At 60.6% G+C, this 18280-nt stretch overlaps 2 protein-coding genes across 8 annotated transcripts in view; both read right to left on the reverse strand.

Moving 5' to 3' along the window:
• Window positions 1-2139: 2139 nt before the first annotated feature.
• Window positions 2140-10479, reverse strand: SCN1B (sodium voltage-gated channel beta subunit 1). 3 transcript variants are annotated; one of them, XM_040632885.1, is made up of 6 exons: window positions 10357-10479; window positions 8508-8674; window positions 7508-7748; window positions 3276-3417; window positions 2865-2941; window positions 2140-2781 (listed from the first exon to the last, which is right to left on the reverse strand). In XM_040632885.1, the coding sequence occupies exons 1-5, from the start codon at window positions 10394-10396 to the stop codon at window positions 2875-2877; spliced, it is 657 nt and encodes a 218-aa protein (XP_040488819.1). In that variant the 5' UTR covers window positions 10397-10479; the 3' UTR covers window positions 2140-2781; window positions 2865-2874. The 3 variants fall into 3 exon arrangements, with proteins under 3 accessions (XP_040488819.1, XP_040488818.1, XP_040488820.1); XM_040632884.1 differs by having other exon boundaries at window positions 2870-2941; window positions 10357-10478; XM_040632886.1 differs by lacking the exon at window positions 10357-10479 and adding an exon at window positions 9493-9914 and having other exon boundaries at window positions 2870-2941.
• Window positions 10480-13546: 3067 nt separating this feature from the next.
• Window positions 13547-18280, reverse strand: part of GRAMD1A (GRAM domain containing 1A) — a 27099-nt gene continuing 22365 nt past the window's right edge. For all 5 annotated transcript variants that reach the window (XM_040632744.1, XM_040632745.1, XM_040632747.1 and 2 more), the window contains 3 exons: window positions 15797-15904; window positions 15592-15712; window positions 13547-14006 (listed from right to left, as the gene is read on the reverse strand). In XM_040632744.1, the coding sequence (XP_040488678.1) occupies window positions 13914-14006; window positions 15592-15712; window positions 15797-15904 (322 nt within the window). In that variant the 3' untranslated portion in view covers window positions 13547-13913. The remainder of the gene's footprint in view (window positions 14007-15591; window positions 15713-15796; window positions 15905-18280) is intronic.

Consider the following 18280-nt stretch of genomic DNA (forward strand, 5'->3'; position numbering starts at 1 on the left):
GTCACGGCCTCTTGTTAATGATTCCCCGGCTGACCTCCTGGGCCGGGGTGGGACCTGTGGGGAGATGAACAGAGAGGCAGGGCCTGGGGGAGCCGAGCCCAGCCCCAGTGCCCCCAGTCCCAGGCGCCCATCCAGGGAGGCTGGACGGACTGGGCCCTGGCCAGAGCACGCCGTGATCACGGACGCAGATCAGGCTGGGTTCAAGGATGGGGTCAGTGTCTGACCAGCAACCAGGGGACACCTGGATTTGCAGGATTGGGGGCCCCTCGCCTGGGTCTGGGGGAGGAGGGGACCAAGGGTCCGAACTCCTGGCTCTGAGGGAGTAGAGAGACCTGAGGGCCTGAACTCCTAGGTCCTGCGGAAAGAGGGATTTGGGGGCTCAGAACTCCTGGGTATGTGGGAGGAGGGGTGTAGGGACCCAGACTCCTGGGTCTGAGGGAAGAGGAGACCCAGGGCCCCATCTCTGAGTCTGAGCAAGAGGTGGCTGGAGCTCCGAGGTCCTTGGAGAGACGCCTGAGAGCCCACTCTTGGGGTCCCCGGGAACCCCACTGTTGGGAGGTGGACATTAGGTAGTGTGGGGATGGGGGCACCCATGCCCTGGGCCTGGAACGGAGGGCCCCGGTGCTTACCCTGGGGTCCGGCAGGTGGGGGCGGACTTGAGAGATAGTGCCCTCTTGGGGTCAGTCTCCAGGCCTGGGCAGGAGCATGGTGGCCCCGCAGCAGCGGTGGCCCCGAGGCAGAGGCAGCGGCGTGGGGCCTGCTAGGCCTGGCTGCCTCACCTGAGGAGGAGGGGGCTGGGCCGAAGGCGGGGGAAGGGGCGGGGAGGGGCAGGGCAAAGGGATTGGCAGCGCGGGAGGCCACCTGGCTGGTGGGGCAGGGTTTGCAAGGGCTGGCCCTGGCTGGGGGCCAGCCCAACCCGGAGGGGGCCCAGGTGCGCCAGTCTGAGGGGAGGTGGGAGCAGGGACAGGTTTGGCCTGAAGGCAGGGGCTTTGGGCAGACAGAGCACGCTGGGGCGGGGCAGGGTGCTTACAAGGTCTGAAGGGTGGGCCTTTGAATTGGAGGGAACCAGATAGAGGGCCCCAGCTGCCCCAAGCCCACCCTGCTCCGGCCACTTCTCCTGCCTCTGGCCCAGCCCCTGCCTTACCCCCACCGGGCCCCAGCTCAGGCCTAATTCCCTCCCTATGCACCCCTGCCCCTTCTAGCCGCCCACTCCCCCCACTGCCTGAACCCAGGCCTACCACTGCCCCCTGCCATTTCCTGTCCCCATGTTCAGCTCCTGAACAAAGCAGTCCTGGTCCCTGCCCCAGCCCTGCCCCAGACCCCTCCCCCCAGCTGCCTTCCTACAAGTCACGGGGGCTGGTTTGCTTTGGCAGCCTCTCTGCTGCCTGCAGCCGTGACCTCTGGAGCCTGGAAGTCCTACACCAGGGTGGGTAAGGGGGATGGGGGGCTTGGCCCGGAAAAGGCAGCACCGAGTGCTGAGGTCCAGGCCAAGTGGCCGGAAGTGTCCACAGGCAGATACACACTGTCCCGCCAGCAGCCAAGAGTGATCCACGTCAGACCCCAGGGCCAGATAAACACCCAGACACACAAGGGTCACCATCAGCCACCTGCTAGGGGACAGCCATGCACCCAAACACAGACCGCAGCTGCTCCCCCCACACGCTCGCCCCACGCAGGGCCACAGCCTCCCACAAGGGGTCATGCTGGGGGGGGGGGGCGCTGGTGATGCCAGCCCCTAATCTCTCTCTTCCTCTCCCTCCCTTGGATCTTGCTCTCCTTCCCTCGCCCCTCCCCAGCTCCCACCACAGCAGAGAGCACCCTGCTAGGAACACAGCAAACCGCCAAGACTGCCGTCCCCTCTCTTCCCTCCCATGGCACTGTCCCTTCGCTGCGGCCCCCGTGACTCCTCTCTGGCCCCCTCCCACCCTCCCATACCACTCATGGGCCCCGCTGAGCTAATGCCTCCCCCAGGCCCCACTAACCAAGTGCTAAGTGGCCGCACCTGAGACTCACCCACCTGTCCTTCCCCATCCTTTTCCCTGAATGTGCACAGAGGGCAGGTCCCTGGGAAAACGGAGGCTTTTGGATTTCGGGGGGGGGGGTGTAGAGGGTGACGGGGCTCACGAGAGAGACTAGGAATCAAGTCCAAGAATCTTTATTTCATGAACAAAACTACTTGTGTGAAGAGAGAAGAGGCTGAATGGGCCTTTCTAAGTGGCCACAGTCCAAGGCTGGTGAGAGAGGGCAGGGTTGGGCTGGGGCAAGAGTGCATCACAGGGAGAGGAGACCCCAGGTCCAGCCAGAGGAAGGAGGGGAAATGTCGCTGGGGGTCGGTCGGAGTGGGTCCCAGAACCCCCTGCCCCAAACTGTGCCGGCCCATCACCACCCCCGCTGGGCGGGGGAGGGGGGCAGGGAGGGGCTGGGCCCCAGTAGTGTGCATCGGAAGCGGCCAAATGTGTGCAAATCAGCAAGAAGGAGGGGTGCGGAGCCGCTGCCCCCACCTCACCGCCCCCCCTCCTAAACAGGCAGCAGAAGCAGGGGTGGGGGCAGCGGCAGTATTGCTTTACCCATCATGCATGGCGTGGGTGGGCGATGGGGCAGGAGGACGTAGGCTGGATTGGGGGTGTGAGCCAAGCCCCCTGCCCCCTCCCACCCTGGCGGCTCCGTTGGCAGGACTCTGAGGCTCGTGGAGGCCCAGGAATGGCCAACCCCCATTGGGGGTAGGCTGTGCCCAGATGTTCCCCATTAGGGCTGGCTCTTCCTTGAGGTGGGGCCCAGGGCCTAAAGGTGAGGGAGAGACAGGTATCAGGGACCTACTGGGCTGACACCGCCCGGGCACTCCAGCCCCTTGCCCACCCACCTACCTTACCGGGGCTATTCGGCCACCTGGACACCCGTACAGTTCTCTTTGCTTTCTGAGGTGATGGCCAGGTATTCCGAGCTGTGGGGGCAAAGGCCAGTGTACAGTGACCCCCGTCATCAGTCTGGCCCACCCCCGGGGAAACTGAGGAGGGTTGGGGTCTCTGCCCCAGGTGCACAGGGTTCTGGAGTTAGAGAGAGGCGGGGACCTCTAGGGGACCTCTAGAGAGGCTGGACATCTAGGGATCCACAGGAAGTCCAGGCTGGGGCCTGGAGTCCTGAGTCTGAGGGAGAAGGGGACCCGGGGGCGGTCAGACTCTGGGTCCTGACCCTACCCATCCATGACAACAGACGTAGCCCTCTGGCAAGCCCGGGTGCCTGGGTCGCCTGACCCCCTCCCCACTGGCGCCACTCACGCATTCTCTTGGGCGGCGGCCTCCGCGGCCGCGGCGATCTTCCTGTAGCAGTAGACCATCTCGGCCACGAGCCATATGGTCAACACCACGATGAGCACGTACATCATGATCTCCGACACGATGGACGCCATGTCTCTGTTGGCTGCAAGGGCCAGGCAGGGTCAGGCGGCCCTGGGCCCAGGGCCAAGTGACCTGGCCTCCCTGCGCCTGGTCTGCAAATGGGACCAGGCTGCTTCCCTAGAGTCATTGTTGTCACTGTGATTCTCTTTTTGTTTTAACGTAGACGCCACACCCAGCGTGGAGCCCAACTCGGGGCTTGAACTCACGACCCTGAGATCAAGACCTGAGCTGAGATCAAGGGTGAGACGCTGACTGAGCCACCCAGGCACCCTGTTACTCTTGATTCTTAATAACCAGCCTCCAGTGGGCATTGGATCCCCCACAACCTGCCTCCCCCTGCGGCCGGAGGGGGGCATCTATCATTCACGGGGCTGTAGGTGCCCGACAGCTGCAGCTCTGCAACCAGAAGGCTCAGGTTCGGATCCCGACTCTGCCGCTTGCCAGCTGTGTAACCTTGGCAAGTGACTCACCCTCTCTGGGTTTGAGCTTCTCCATCTATGAAAAGCTGATAATCACAATATCTCCTTCCTGGGAGTGTTGTAAAAATGAAAGACGCTTCAAAAGTCCTTAGGATAGTCCTGGATATATAGGTAGCACTCAATACCTGTTTACTCTTATTAATTTTATTACTACTATTATTATGGGAGTGATACAGCATAGTAGTTAAGAGCAGGGACTCTGGGGGCCAGATTCGAATCCTGACTGCCTCTTATTAGCTGTGTGACTTTAGGCAAATGATTCCACCTCTCTGAGCCTCCATTCTGCCTCTGTAAACTGGCGATGACAATACTCATGCCTTCTCCCAGGGTCACTGGGAAGAGAAAGCAAGTAAATATCTGTGACACGTGTGGACGGGCTCGCAGTCGGCACTGCCTAAGTATTGGCTATTCACTGACATTTTCTGGAAAAGTTCTGTCCTTTCCACGGCGTTGGCTCTTGCCATTGCCAGCTTCCTTTCACGGAGCCTAAATTTAAACTGTGAAGGGGATGTGCTCAGCCAGGGGACCAGAGGCGAAGGCCATTGTGACATCCTCAGCCGGATTTCACAGGTGTCCGCCCCGTACTCCTAGGCCTCTCCTTCCGGGTGGCCAGGATCTCATTTTCCCCCACTGTCCTCACATGGTCTTTCCTCCTGTCAGTGGGCACTGTCTGCTGCTCCGCCCCGTGCAGATGGCACCGAGGCTTTCTGGGCCAGAGTGAGGGAGGGCGCGGGGCTGGATGTTTCTCCCTGCCTCTCTGCCAGGAGGATCTGGGGAGAGGGCTCCACGCGTTATTCGTTCATTCAGGGGCTAGGAAGGCGTCCCATACGGTGAATGCGTGCTTTCAGCCAGGCTCCATACTAACTTCTTCATGTGAGCATCTCCCTGAGTCTCTGAAACACCCCAAGGACACAGAGCGTTCTGGCTTCCCGTGTCAGCTGACCTCAGGAAGCACACTGAGTTGGATATATGTTGGATAAAGCTGCTCCCTGCTCCTGGAACTCAGTGCTCAAATGGATGTAGGTCATGTGGTATCTCCCACTCTCCCAGTCACATCAGGACAGTGACTGGCACGGCTCTGTAGCCCAGGACACTGAGACTCAGAAAGGGGATGGCGCTGGGCAAGGAAACGCAGCCAGGATTGGACTCGGAGCCAGGATTCAACCCCAAGTGTAACTGACTGCAGCCTCTGAGCTCTTCCCTGCTCTGGAAACTACCACAGCCAAAGAAACACTTGGTAAAGGGCACTGTATGCCCAACGTAGTCTCTACCAAGCCACCCAGACATCTCGGGAGGTGGGCTTGTCATCCCTCCACTTCACATATGAGGAACTGAGGCAGAGCGGTCATACAGAGGGTCACAGGCACCTTCTCTGGGGAGAACTTTGATATCTTCAAAAAACCCCAAATCTTCTAAAAGCTGGCAGCCCCTGGATCTGAAGCCCCAGCCTGCCCCTCAGCAGACCAGATTTCTCACGAGGCTCAGATGCTGCTTTCCCAGACGTTCTCCACCCATACTGGGTAGAGCCGAAATAGAAGTAGCCCTCCTGTCCCCATTTGCCGGCTCCACTCCTGCTGGGGGACCCCAGGGGCTTCTACCGTCTTCCACAGCCCGGCCAGCTCAGTAAACGTCTCACCACCAACACCCCCTGGCCCTCCTTTGGAAGTGACTCCATTCATTCCTTGAGATTATTACCAGGAGGCATTCTAGGCTGATGGGTGATGTTGAGAATGCAGAAAGACAGTGGATTATATTTAAAAAAAAGAAAAAAGAAAAAAAGAATATGGTATGGCCGGCAATGCTAAGGATACAATAATACCACGGGTAATCAAAGAAATACTGTGGTGTGATGAGTAATGTTAAAAATACTACAGTATGCTGGCTGATGAGGAATACAGTAGAACAAGTAAAACTTTAAACTACTACGATATGATTAATCTAAAATACTGTCGCATGGTGGGTAATGTTAAAAATACTCAGTATGATGGACTATGGTAAAAATACCGTTATATGTTTGGTAATGTTAAATAGGATAGTATAGAGTAACGTAAAATACCGTACTATGGTGGATAAAAAAAACCCCACTAGAGTATGTTGGATACTCCTGTAGACTCTGGGGAGACAACATAAAGAGCTCTGCCTTTGGTCAATGTGAAGAACACAGGCTCTGGGAGGTAGTCCAATATGGTAGATCATGTTTAAAAGAGGCTCTGCTGGGTCCTGGGCGTGCTTGAGCCCAGCCTCTGTCCCGCAGAGGAGGACAGCACTGTGGGCAAGGGCCGAGCCTCGGGAGCCACAGGACGGAAGGAACGTGGGAGCCTCCCTGCTCTCCTGACCCCTCGCCTCCGCACTGATGTCGAGAGACAGGATTGACACAGATTTCGCGGAAGCCCCAGTATTTGGGGGCGTTTCTTGTTACAGCCACTCCCATGGGCGGGGCTCCGTCGTCTGCATCCGTGGGTGGCCGCCCACCCAGCATCGTGACCTACACCAAAGAGGAGCTCTGACGCGTCTCCTGCACTGAATCCTGCTGGTTCACTTTGATAACAAACGTAAAAATGCTAATTATCAAAAGAAACCCACAGGCTCTGGCTGACAGCAGAGTGTAGTGAATCACGCCAAGAACAGAAACGGCAGTCACACATGCTTGGCTGGGTTCAAATCCAGGTCCCAGCTCTGTGCTCTCGGCCACGCAATCTTACCTCCCTGAGCCTGGGTTTTCCCACCTGTAAAGTGGGGATAGTAGCGGCCCCTAGCCAGGAGGGTGGGTGGGGAGGTTCAGTGAGGGTCTGCACCCCTTTTGCGGAAAGGAAGGACAATGCCCGTTGCCGTGATGGTGCGCGTGCGCTGTGGGCCCCACGGGACGTACTTGCCATAGCTCTGTGGTAGCTCAAGTTCTGGGATAGCTTCCTGACTCTAAGCCAAGGGGCCCTCGGGCCCTGGAAAATTCCAATTTACACCCGTTGGAAGATGGTTCAGAGAAAGGATCCAAGGCAGCTGGAGCCAAAATGATGAAATGTCCCCAAAACGCCTTAGATCCTTGCTGTTTGGTGCGGCCCCACACCTGCAGCACTGGCTTTGCTGAGAGCTTGTCGGAAACGCAGCCGAGGCCCCACCCGGAGTCTGCTGAGTCAGGGTCTGCCCTTAGCAAGACTCCCAGGACGCTCAGGAGCACAGTGGAATTTGAGGAGCTCTGCTCTAGGGGACACACTCTTATACCCCCCCACCCCGTGACAAAGGGAGGAGGGGCTGAGGCTACCGGAGTCATCCCCACCATGTGTCAGGCTGACCCCCAGCCCGCCGCTCGAGCCTCACATGGCCGAGAGGTGGATACCATCATCACCGTGTTTCCCACGGGACAGCCCTTCCTCAGAGACAGGAAAGCACCCTCGGGGCGTCCCACAGCACAGGTGGCAGAGAACTTTCAGGGGAGGGGTCTGCTGGGGCCTCGCTGAGGGTCGAAAGGAAAGGGAAGCCAGAGCTGGGGCTGGGGAAGGAGGTGCAGCTCCCCCCGCTGCCGTGGGCGTTTGCCTGGCCCGGGCGTGGAGCCAGCCTGTCCCCTACCTGCCATCTGTCCCACCATCTGGCTGCCAGTGGGCAACAGGGGTGAGGGGCAGGTGGGGCCAGACTCACCTTTGTCCACCACCTCAAGGTGGATCTTTTTGACGACGCTGGTGTTGTGCTCGTAGTTCTCAAAGAAGAGCAGGCGGTAGACGTGGCACTCGTAGTCGCCTGAGTGGTTGTAGGTGACGTTGGTGATGAAGATGGACAGGTCCTGCAGGTCCTTGGTGCCCCGGCTGCCGTTCCACACCACGCGGCCCTCGAAACGTTCATCTTCCTCCAGCTGCAGCACCTCGTTCTCATAGCGCAGGATCTGGGGGGCAGCCGGGCCGGTCACCACCTGCGCCCCCCCAACCGGCCTCCCACCCAGACTATTCTGTCCCTTGCCCTGACACTCAGGGACACAGTAAACACACACGTGGGCACCATGACCTCAGGCAGGGAGGGCACAGGGGGGCAAGGATCGTGCCCTGGCCTGCCCCCAACCCTGACTGTGTCACTGGCCCTAACCCACGCACACACGCACACTCACACATGTATTCCTCAGGCACCCCCCCTCCACCCCCGAGCCCCCATTCGGCCTTCCTGGCTTTCATTCTCACCAGGCACACTCCTCAGCCAGGGACGGAAGAGGCCCATCTCCGCCCCGGGCAGACCCCAGTGCTCCAGGAGGCCCTACGAGTTTATGGTGCCCCTTATGCGTAGTTCCGAATACATATAACGTACAGGGGGGCAGAAGAGTCATCTTCCACGATGACTACCTGAGACGTCCTTGCTGGTACTAAACCTTTGTGCCAACCGCGTGCCAGGGGCAACACCTGGATCAACCTTCACCCAAGCCTACGAGCTAAAGACCATCACCACCCCATCTTTACAGAGGAGTAAACTGAGGCTTGGAGAGGCCCAGCACCTCGCCCAAGGCCACCAGCTGGTCAGGGTGGAGCTGGAATTTGAATCCAGGTCATCACGAATAGCACATTATCGGAAACAAAGAAACAACCCTCCCGCAGGCCGCCTGCCGCCCTGGCCGACACAGAGGCCCGCCACCCGGCACCTGTGCCCCGCCCCCCACCTTGACAAACTCCTCCGTCCCCTTCTGGCGGAAGGTCCACTCTGTGAAGGTCTCAGCGGTGGTCTCGCTGCGGCGCTTGCAGGAGATGCACAGAATTTTGAAGGTCATCCCGTACACGGCCTCGGTCTCTGAGTCCACCTCCACACAGCCCCCCCAGGCTGAGGACACTGCAGGGACAGCAGGCTCAGGTGGAGCGGGGGCACCCATCGACCCGGGCAATACCACCCCGGGCTTACTACTGGCCGTGGCTCTTGGAAACCATCTGTTTCCCCTCGATAGTGATTACAAATGGACACAACCAGACACTCAGCCTGGCCCTGCCGCTTGCTGTGTGCCCTTCGCAAGTCCCTCATCACCTCTGGCCTCAGTTTGCTTCTGTGAGGCGAGGGAAACGGTCATCTCTGCTTTGAGGGGTTGCTGGGCAGACTCCACAAGTGAGGTAAGGCCCCAGCAGGGGGCCTGCCATGCAGGAAGCCCCCCCAGACAACATAGCGCTGTCACTGTGGGCACTCAGAGTCCTTGCTCTGTACCCCAGTAGACACCCATGTACCCCTTCTTAAGAAGTCCCCTTGCCCATGGTACTGCAGCATTTAGGTGGTGGGACTAGACAGAATTCCAGATGTGTTAGAAGTTCAAGGTGGCAGAGTCATTTCCCCCTTGACTACTCTGCAAAACCAGCCAGCCCCAGAGAATGGGTTGGGAGAAGGCAAGGCCTCAGAGGGGTGGGTGGGCACTGGAACCAGGGCAGCCCCACACTCCAGCCCAGCTCTCCAGTCACCTACCCCCTACGCAGCTTCTGTGGCCCCTGTCCTCCCACCCCAGGCGCATCAGCTCCAGACCGCTCTCCCCCACCTCCTATCAGCTTCTGGAAACTCACTGAGCTCTTTGCAGCCTCAGGGACTTTGCACCCCCGCTGGATTCCAGTCCCCTTGGGTGCCTCCTCCATATTCTTACCTGCCACCCCCTTCCCAGGCCCAGTGCTCACCAGCTAATGCTGTGCCTCTCCTGCTCCAGCTCTGGGTCTGTTTCCTTGTCCCCGAGTCTCTTCTCTCCCTCTTTGAATCTTGGGAACTCCTTGTCCTCCTCCGCTGCTCTAACTCCTTGAGCACCTCTGTGTCTGTCTCCCCTACTTTATATCTCTTAGGGAGTCTCTCTGAAGGGCCCACCACTTTGCGTGCTCTTTCCAGGCTCAGACGGCCTCTCCCGATCTCTCTCTCCACCTTTCCCTGTCTCTTTTAAACTCCATCTCTCCCAGTGTCTACCTGTGTCTCCATCTCTCCCGCCTCTCTCAAGTTTGTCTCTCCAGCGCTCCGATTTCTAACTCGCTTCTCGGCCTCTCTCTGGCACACTCTACAACCCTCTCCATCTCCTTCTCCCCGTTACTCCCGATTCCCAGTCTCGGCGGAGCACTCGGGAGTACTCCGAGTCGCTGCGCCTCTCGCGCCTTCCCTTGCGTCCCCATCTCTCCCTATCTCTCGGTCTCCCCCGTCCCAGTCTCCGGGCGCCGCCTTCCCCCACCCCCTCCAGCGGCTGTGGGTGTCACATTGCAGCCTGCGGGGCTCCGGGAGCAGCTGACTCCGCGTTTCCTCGCCCCCGGCTGGGTGCCCGCAGCCGCCGAGCTGTGCCAGCCCGGCCCCCGCCCGCGCTCGCCCACCCGCACCTCCACCACCCTCCCCCGCCCCGCTCCCCGCGCTCACAACTTCGGAAGCGCACTTAGCCCAGCCCGGGAGTGGGCAGGGGGCGGCCCTCGCCCCGCCGTCCTGGGTCCCGCGCGCGCACCCCGCCGCCGGGCCACGGCCCGGCTGTGCCGCCCCCCCCCCCGCCGCGCCCCCCCAACCCGCGCACTCACCCAGTGCCGCGCCGACCACCAAGGCCAGCAGTGTCCCCATGGCTGCGCTGCGCCCCCCTCCCGGGCCGCCGGTATTAATAGCGGGGCAAGAGGCAGCGGGCCCGGGCGGCGGTTAGAATGTCCCCGGGAGCGCGCGGGCGCAGCAGCTGCGGCTCTGGGACCGGCGAGGGGGGGCGGAGGGGGGGCGCGGCCCCCCCGCTCCGGTTACCGCCGGGGGCCCAGCCCCGGGGCCCGGAGTCCGGGCATCCCCGCCGCGCGGGCGGCGGCCGCTGCTCGGGCTGCTGCGCTGGCGCGCGCAGCCGGGCGCATTCGCCAAGTGCACCGACCCCGGCCCGGCTCCGGCTCTGGCGCGCTGGGGCGCGGGCCGCGGTCTCCTGCGCACTGCAGCGGCGGCGGCGGCGGCGGCGGCGGCGGAGGCCTGGGGAAGGAGGAGGGAGCGGGAGGGGGCGGGATGAATCACCGCGGGGGGAGGGCGCGGCCGCCCAGCCTTTGCCGCAGCGGCCCGGGAGGCGCCCGCTGCACCGGCCTCTCCGGGTGGCGCAGGGACCGCGGCTTCTGGGCAAGGGCGGATGGCCTGGGTGTCCCCGACCCCTCCCGACTCTGGGGACCCCCAGCATTTGAGTCTGGGAAAGGTCACCCCCAGAGTCACGGAAGGGCTTAGAGAGCGTTTGGGGGGCGGGCAGGGCTTCCGACTTCAATTTATGGAGGTCATTCTCATGGGAGAGAGGGGGACTCAGCTGGGACCTCCAAGTGACCTCCTCTTCAGATTCCTGACATCCGGGCCTGGAGGTCACTGTGCTGGTACCCAAGTGGGCATGAGGTGGTGTCAGACTAGGGCCACCAAGAATACTTCAGCCTCCACCCAAGCAGGAGGGGCACGCTGGAGATAAACCAGAGACGCTGCTCTGGGGGTCTGGGGGTACCATGTTTCAGGAGGACCGTCCTTGGTCTCTGATGTTACCACGGCCCCCAACCACCTCCACTCTCCAGGCCCCTACCTCTGTTCCCAGTGCAACAAACTTCTTCCTGCCTCAGGACCTTTGCCCTCTTTGCTCTTCCCTCTGCCTGGACCACTCTTCCCCCTGGTAACCAAAAGGCTCGCTCCCTCTTCTCCCACAGCTCTTGGCTCCAATGTCACCTTCATCAGGTCTTCTGTCCATTCCCAGGAAACTGCCTCCCCTGTCCCTTACTTGACCGACTTTACTCATTTCGTTTTTTTCAACCACGGTTGTCACTACCTGACATTATACTCTTCCTTTATATAGATCTTCCTTCCACTGCCTGTCCTTCCAACCCTGGAACGTAAGATGTCCCCAGGTGAGGACACTGTCCCATGCACCACTGTGTTCCCAGCACCTGGAACTGTGCCTGGCACATTATAGGTGCTCAATAAATATTCATCATGTGAATAAATGCCAATGCTAGAGCCCTTCTGATATGCTGGTTCCATTTCTACCCCCCCAACATTGGCAGCAAGTTCTATTGTTATCCCCATGTTACAAAAGAAGAAACTGAGGCTGAGAGCACCTCACTCCCTTGCCTAGGGTCACGTAGCTGGCCTCAGGTGGATCTTGAATCCTGCCCCAGCAATGCTGGGTGGACAGGTTGGGGCTGTGGGCTCTGGGCTGTCAGGAGCAGGGTGGGAGTGAGACTTCTGGCTGGCTGCTTAGGTCCCGGCCTCCAGTTTTGGGTGCAGTGAAGTTCCAGAATCCCCCTGACCGAGTCCCGCTGAGCAAGAGGAACCAGGGTGTGGGGCAGGCTTGGGGCAGAGGAACAGGAAGCCAAGGACACTGGACACCTTTGTGGTCTGGGCCTCTGGGCCAACACCTCCTGGGCTGTGAAATCGCCCTGCAGAAAATAACTCTCTTGCTGTACCGAGCCCTCCCCCTAGCAGCAGGTGACAGGCAGAGGCAGTGAGGACAGGCTTTAGGCACTGGGCAAGGGTACCTACTTGCAGCCCTACAAGCTGGTGTTCACTGAGCACCTACTGTGGGCTCGGTGCTGTTCTAAGCACTTCCCTAATTTTAACTGTAATTCTTCCTACAGGGTGGGCTTTATCACTCTTCCCCATTAACAGGTATGGGAAACAGAGGCCCAGAGTGGGTAACTTGCCATGATCACAGAGCTAGAGGAGAGGCTGGCTCTGTCCTTTGTCACTTGTGGTCCCTCCCACCTCCATCCAACCCCTCCCTCCAGTCCTCTTGTCCCAAGCCATCAATTTAAGAAGTTTCTTACAGCCTGACCGTGACATGTCAAAGGTCTCTCCTTATCTCTCACTCACTCTGGTACCAGAACAGCGTTGAGTGAGACAGACCTGGGTTCTATATGGACCAGAGACTTGGCCTCTAAGCCCCTTTCCTCATTGGCAAGACAGGGGTCCAGACGGCCTCAACCTGGACAGGCCACTGTAGGGCCCTGCAGGGGACAGGACGTTGTACCTAAGTGTGGAGACACCAGGGACAGGCCTGCAGTCCTTGTCTTCACGCAGAGTGGCCTCAGACTGTACCAATCTCCCTCCCCCCATCTCACGGAGTCACCGTGAGACTTCAAGGGTCACCAGACCTTGGCACCGAGCCTCGTCCACACCTGGTGCTTACTGCAGGAGTTACTTTTCTCTCCCCCCAGTTTTTCCATGATGAGAGTAACATCAGTTGAATACTTACTCAGCACCTGGCCCTGTTACAAGGAGCCACGTTTATTACCGCATCTTTTGTAACAGTGGCTCGCAAAGTGGGGTCCTGGGAGCTTGCTGGAAGTGCAGGCTCTCAGCCCACCCCAGAGCTGCTGACTCAGAAACTCAGGGGTGGGGTGGGGTCTAGCAGTCTGTTTTCCAACAAACCCTCCAGGAGATTCTGATGCAGCTCAAACTGGAGAACTATTCACTTCTAAGAACCCTGGGAGACAGGTGCCACTCGTATGCCCATTGTGCAGTAGGGGAAACCAAAACTCAGAGGGGCTGACCCGGGTTACATGACTGCTAAGGATCAGCGGTAGGATTTGAAACCAGGGCTCCAGGCAGCCGAGTCTGCCCTCACAGCCCCCGCACTGGACCCCGATGATGCAAAGCTTGTGGGAGACGGTGAAGAGTTGCAGATCGTATAGTGACTCGGGGCCCCAAAAATGGACAGTCCCCCTTCCGGCGCAACGGGAGGCCCCGCCCGCTCCCAGAGACCCTGTAGGCACAGCCACAGCCGTTTCCAACCCTTTACTGGGGCTCTCAATTGGCCCCAAATAAATATAATACATTAAACCCAGAGCTGAGGGAATCGTGCACCCCAGAGGCACCCCCCACCACCCCAGCTGGGCAAAATAAGTTAGCGGGGGGCCTGCCGAAGGCCAGGCCAGCTCCCTGGCCGGGCAGGCGACGGCAGCTGGACTCGCACACGCTGGTCTAAAGTGCATCTCGGTTCTGTGGTCCCCGTGTCTGTGTGGCCTCTGGCTGGGCCACTGGGAGGGGTGGGCGGGAGGCTCCCGGCGCTCACACCGTGCCAGCAGTGGCCGCCGAGGCTCTGTGTCCATCTGTCCATTAGGGGGGTCGGCCACGTGGCTGGCTGCCCTCAGGAGAAGCTGTCGTCAGGCCGTGGCTGGGAGTCGAAGGGAGGGTCTGAGACAGTGATGCCTCGATGCAGCTTCTCCAGCGAGAACTTCATCTGGCAAGAAGAAGTGGACAGGGTGGGAAGTGAGTGCTGGTAGGGGTTCCCGCCACTGAGGAACTGAGGAGGGTCCAGAGAGGCCCCGTCCCCTGCCAAGGTCACCCCGTGACAACAGCGGAGCAGGACTGCACCCGGTTTAACTTCGAAGATGCTGCAGATGGAAGGGGCCCTGATGGCCCTGGCTCCGGTCCCAGCCCTGCTTCTTACTGGGTGCTCTTAGGCGAGCCCCTTACCTGTCCCAGGCCCCCCAAGCTGAAAGGTCACGGGATGAATTCAGGTTTCCGATGGCCAATCACCTCACATGGGGCACAGTAGCTAGTCTTACTCCCTGCTGCGTGACCCTGGGCAAGTCTGAACTTCTCAGACCTTAGCACCCCTCTCTGTTACGTGGGGGACACCAAAAGCACCCTTCTCCCAGGCTGGCCTTGAGGAGCAAATCGGCTGGTCACTTCAGCACACAGGGCAGCCCGGCTCCAACTGCGTCTGCGGTTAACGAGTCTGTGAAGTCAACTCAGAGCGCTTGGCAACTTGAGAGGAAAATACTCAGAATTTAACTGAGGACGGGGAGGCTGTGCCATCCCTCTCTCTGAGCGATGTGACCCCCGCCTCAAGCCCTCCCAGCCTGTGCCACGCGGCCCTTCCCAGCATGAGCATCTCCCTGCAAGCATGGTTTCAGGGTGCACCAGAGCCCCTAGAGGTGGGCTCCACGTTCTGGACTCTAGCGACCACACACGATTTCCCCGTCACCCACCAACTTGGGCTCTGATACCCTTGGGCACCCAGCCAATGCCGGCCGCTCCTCCACTTCCCGCACCTCCTCCCCCCACCTGAGGCACCACCCCAATACCTGACCTTTGTGCTGACCCACCACCCACATTACTGGCACCTACTGGGTTCCCACTACTAACAGCAAACACGCGTCAGGTGTTTACTGCGAGCGCTAACTCATTTGATCGTCAGGACAGTCTCTGAGATAACAGCACGTATGGAGGAGGAAGCCGAGGCCAGCAACGGTGCAGTCACTTGCACGCACGGCAGAAACTGAATGTGGGCATCTCAAGAGACGCTGCCGCAGTACCACAGAGAGTGTCTGGGGCAACCCCTTCTGGAGATAAGACCCTCGTGTCCTTGGGAGGAACTCTTTCCCACCCTCATGGGACCCCTTAGTGGGGGTGGGGTTCAAGGACGAAGCCTCGCCCGCCCCAGCCACTGTGAGGTTCAGAGATGGACAGGTGAGCCCAGCGGCCAGTGAGAACGAGCTCTTTCCTCTGTGTCAGCCTGGAGCTGCAGCTGCCACCTTGGTCAAGGGTGGGAGGGGAGGATGCCCCAAACAAAGCCAACCCTGGCGGCGGGCAGTCAAGAGACGGCATGAGGGCGGCTGGAGTCAGCCATGCCTGAAGTCAGACACTGTGGACATTCTTCCTCGGCTGTGAGCCAATTCTCTGTTCCATTTTTTCCGGCAACCCTGGGAGCTGAGGACTATGAATGACTTCCCCAATGTACAAAGGAAGAAACTGAGGCCCAGATGTCTCTGCCACACGTTGGGATCTGAACACAGGGCCCCGCAGCCCCAGAGCCACACCTCGTCTAAGAGCTCCACGGACGCCCGCAGGATCTGCCTCCACTTGTGCACCTCGACGCTGTGGAACTGCTTCTGCAGCGCGAGGATCTCCGCCCACTCCGTGGCCGTCTGGGGGAACTTGCTGTGGGGGGGGGCAGGGCCTGAGTGGGGTGCTGGCCTTGCCCGACCCGCCCAAGTTCCCAGCCCCCTCGGGCCACCCACTCACCCCTTGGCCAGCGCCAGACTGTGCCAGGACTCGAAGGTATGGGCCGTCCTCTCCAGGGACCAGAGGCGGTAAAAGAGGAGGACATTGAGGGCGATGAGGACGATGAGGCTGAGGGCAGGGGTCAGAGGTCAGTGTCAGGACACAGAGGCCCTCCTAGGTCAGCACCCACACAACCACACCTTGAAGGGGCACCACAATTACCCCCCTTTACAGAGGAGAAAGCTGACTCAGAGAGGGTGACAGACATGCCTCGCTAGGGTCACGCAGTCCATAAGCAGCAAAGTCAGGGGTTGCATCCAGGCCTGTCTGATACCCACGCCCCTAACTGCCACAGCAGGCTGCCTGGCTGGGAGAGCTGGGGGCCCAGGGCAGGGAGGGGCTGCAGGTGGGGGGTGAGGTGAGAGGGGAGGGGGTGCAGGATGCAGGGCCCTACCTCACACAGATCCTGGGGAGGCAGCAGGAGGAAGACAAAGAGGTGAGAACCGCCCCGCCATCAGAGCCGCCCCTGCCCCTCCTGGAGCGCACCACACAGCCCCTCTCTGGACTGCCAGTGCTGGGAAACTGAGGCTTCCCAGGAAACTGAGGCTGAGCGTGTGACTGAGCTGACTCTCACCTCCAGGGTCTGCCGGAGGCTCGGACCTCACTTACACGTCCTCAGAGTGTCCTGCCCCCCACATCCCTCCACCCTGGCCTCTGTGCACATGGGTCTTCCTGCCTCACCCTCTGGGGTAGCTCAGGAACCCTCTGCCTTTCTGGGAAGCCTTGCCCCACCTCCCACAGCTTCCCCATCCTGGCTCTGTCCCCCAGCACCCTGGCCTGCTGTCAGGTCTCTAGTCACTACTGTGGCCCCAGCATCCCCCGGATTAGGGTTGGGCACAGAAAACAGGACTGAGATGTGTGACAGTGCTTTTTTCCCAGATCTCTCCCCATTCCCCTCATTCTACCTCTTCTGGGTGCCTGCTCCCCCAGAAACCCCTCCCTGCCCACAGGGCCTCCCTCTCCCAGCAGAACAGACTTCTCCACAACACATGGAGCAGGGCGCTGTGTAAAGAGCTCTGCTGGGCACATTCCAAACACCCTCTCCCATCATCTCTGCTATCCTAAGAAGTGGGCCCATCTCCCACTCCAGCGGAAGCCCAGAGAGGTCAGGCACCTGCCTGAGGTCACAGAGCCAGAATGCAAATCCCGGCCTGTCTGACCCCACAGACCCAGGCCCCTTACTCACACCACGCTGATGAGAACCAGGGCACTAGGGATGCCTGTCCCAGGGCCCTGGTCCACGGACGGCTCCGAGAAGCGCGAGCTGAGGGAACCTGAGGGAGAGTGCCGTGGAGTCAGACAGACCCATCCCAGCACACCCACCGGGCCCCCCTCCCCCCTTCCCCACGCCTCCGCCCGCCCTGCCCTGGCCCCGAGGGGACACACCTGAGGTGTGCATGCCAGCCCGGGCGCAGGGGTCCGTGTCCGGGTGCTGGGGCCCATCGCCGTGACCCCTCCAGCTCAGGGGCCGCTTACGCCTCCGCAGACCTGACAGCAGTCCGCGGGCGTCCTTCCCGCCTTCCTCCAGGGACAGCTTCTCCGCTTTGGCAAGCTCTCGCTCTGTGGACACAGGAGAGGCCTCTGCATGGCCGGCCCTGGCCTGGCCACGACCCTGTTCCCGGCCCGGCCGACCTCTCCCCTACCCAGGTGGTGGAAGTAATCTTCAATGCCGCTCCAGGAGTTCTTCTCGATCAGTGACTTCACAAGGCTCCAGGGCTGTTTCCGGTAGCGGATCTCAGAGGACACCCTGGGGTCCGGGGGGGGGGGCAGGTGGAGGGAGTCAGGGTCTGACTCCAACAATTCCAAGAGCGTGCTTTCCTTCCCTCAATTCAGAGAGTCCCTTGTCACCCCCAAACAAACACACCTTGGCAAGTCTCCCAGACTTAGCAAGGCCCCCGCACACCAGCAGCTGAGCCTGCACCTGGCCCGGACCCTTCCTTCTTGCTGCCATGCCCCAGCTCCACATGGGGTCCAAGAGACAGCTCAGCCCATCCCAGACTGAGCTCCTGCTGGTCCCCCAAACCCATCTCTCGCCACCTTTCCCCATCCTGGTCCACATCGATGGCAGCTCCAGCCTGTTGGCTCAGGCCGGACCCCTCAGGGGGTTCTGACACCTCTCCCGGAGAGGGAGAGAGGGGATTCTGCCTGTCAGGTGAGGGGCCGCCGCTCACCGGAGCCGGGCCTTGTTGCGGGCGAGGCCCAGGATGCAGTAGCGGTGGGCCGTGTAGAAGTAGTCCTGGTAGGGGATGCCCTGGGTCAGCACCTCCGAGTCCACCACACAGCCACCCGCCTGGGGGCCGCGCCGGAACAGCGTCTGCAGAGACCAGGAGGAGGGAAGAGTCAGGGCCACCGTCAGCCAGGCCCGAGAGCTGCCCGGCCGGCCCCTCCGCCCGGCCCACCTGTGTCTCCACCACCGACGCGCTCTTGGGGCCCAGTGGGTTGCTG

The sequence above is a fragment of the Ursus maritimus genome, unplaced genomic scaffold (assembly GCF_017311325.1).
Source record: "Ursus maritimus isolate PB19 unplaced genomic scaffold, ASM1731132v1 scaffold_19, whole genome shotgun sequence".
NCBI lineage: Eukaryota > Metazoa > Chordata > Mammalia > Carnivora > Ursidae > Ursus > Ursus maritimus.

Bases quoted from the DNA above. Each gene is read 5' to 3' on its own strand.
- SCN1B (XM_040632885.1), bottom strand. From the start codon at position 10,396: ATGGGGACACTGCTGGCCTTGGTGGTCGGCGCGGCACTGG. The intron at 8,675-10,356 runs GTGAGTGCGCGG...CTGTCCCTGCAG, and splicing joins GGTGGTCGGCGCGGCACTGG to TGTCCTCAGCCTGGGGGGGC. The intron at 3,418-7,507 runs GTGAGTCTGGCC...TGGCCCTTGCAG, and splicing joins CCTTGAGGTGGTGGACAAAG to CCAACAGAGACATGGCGTCC.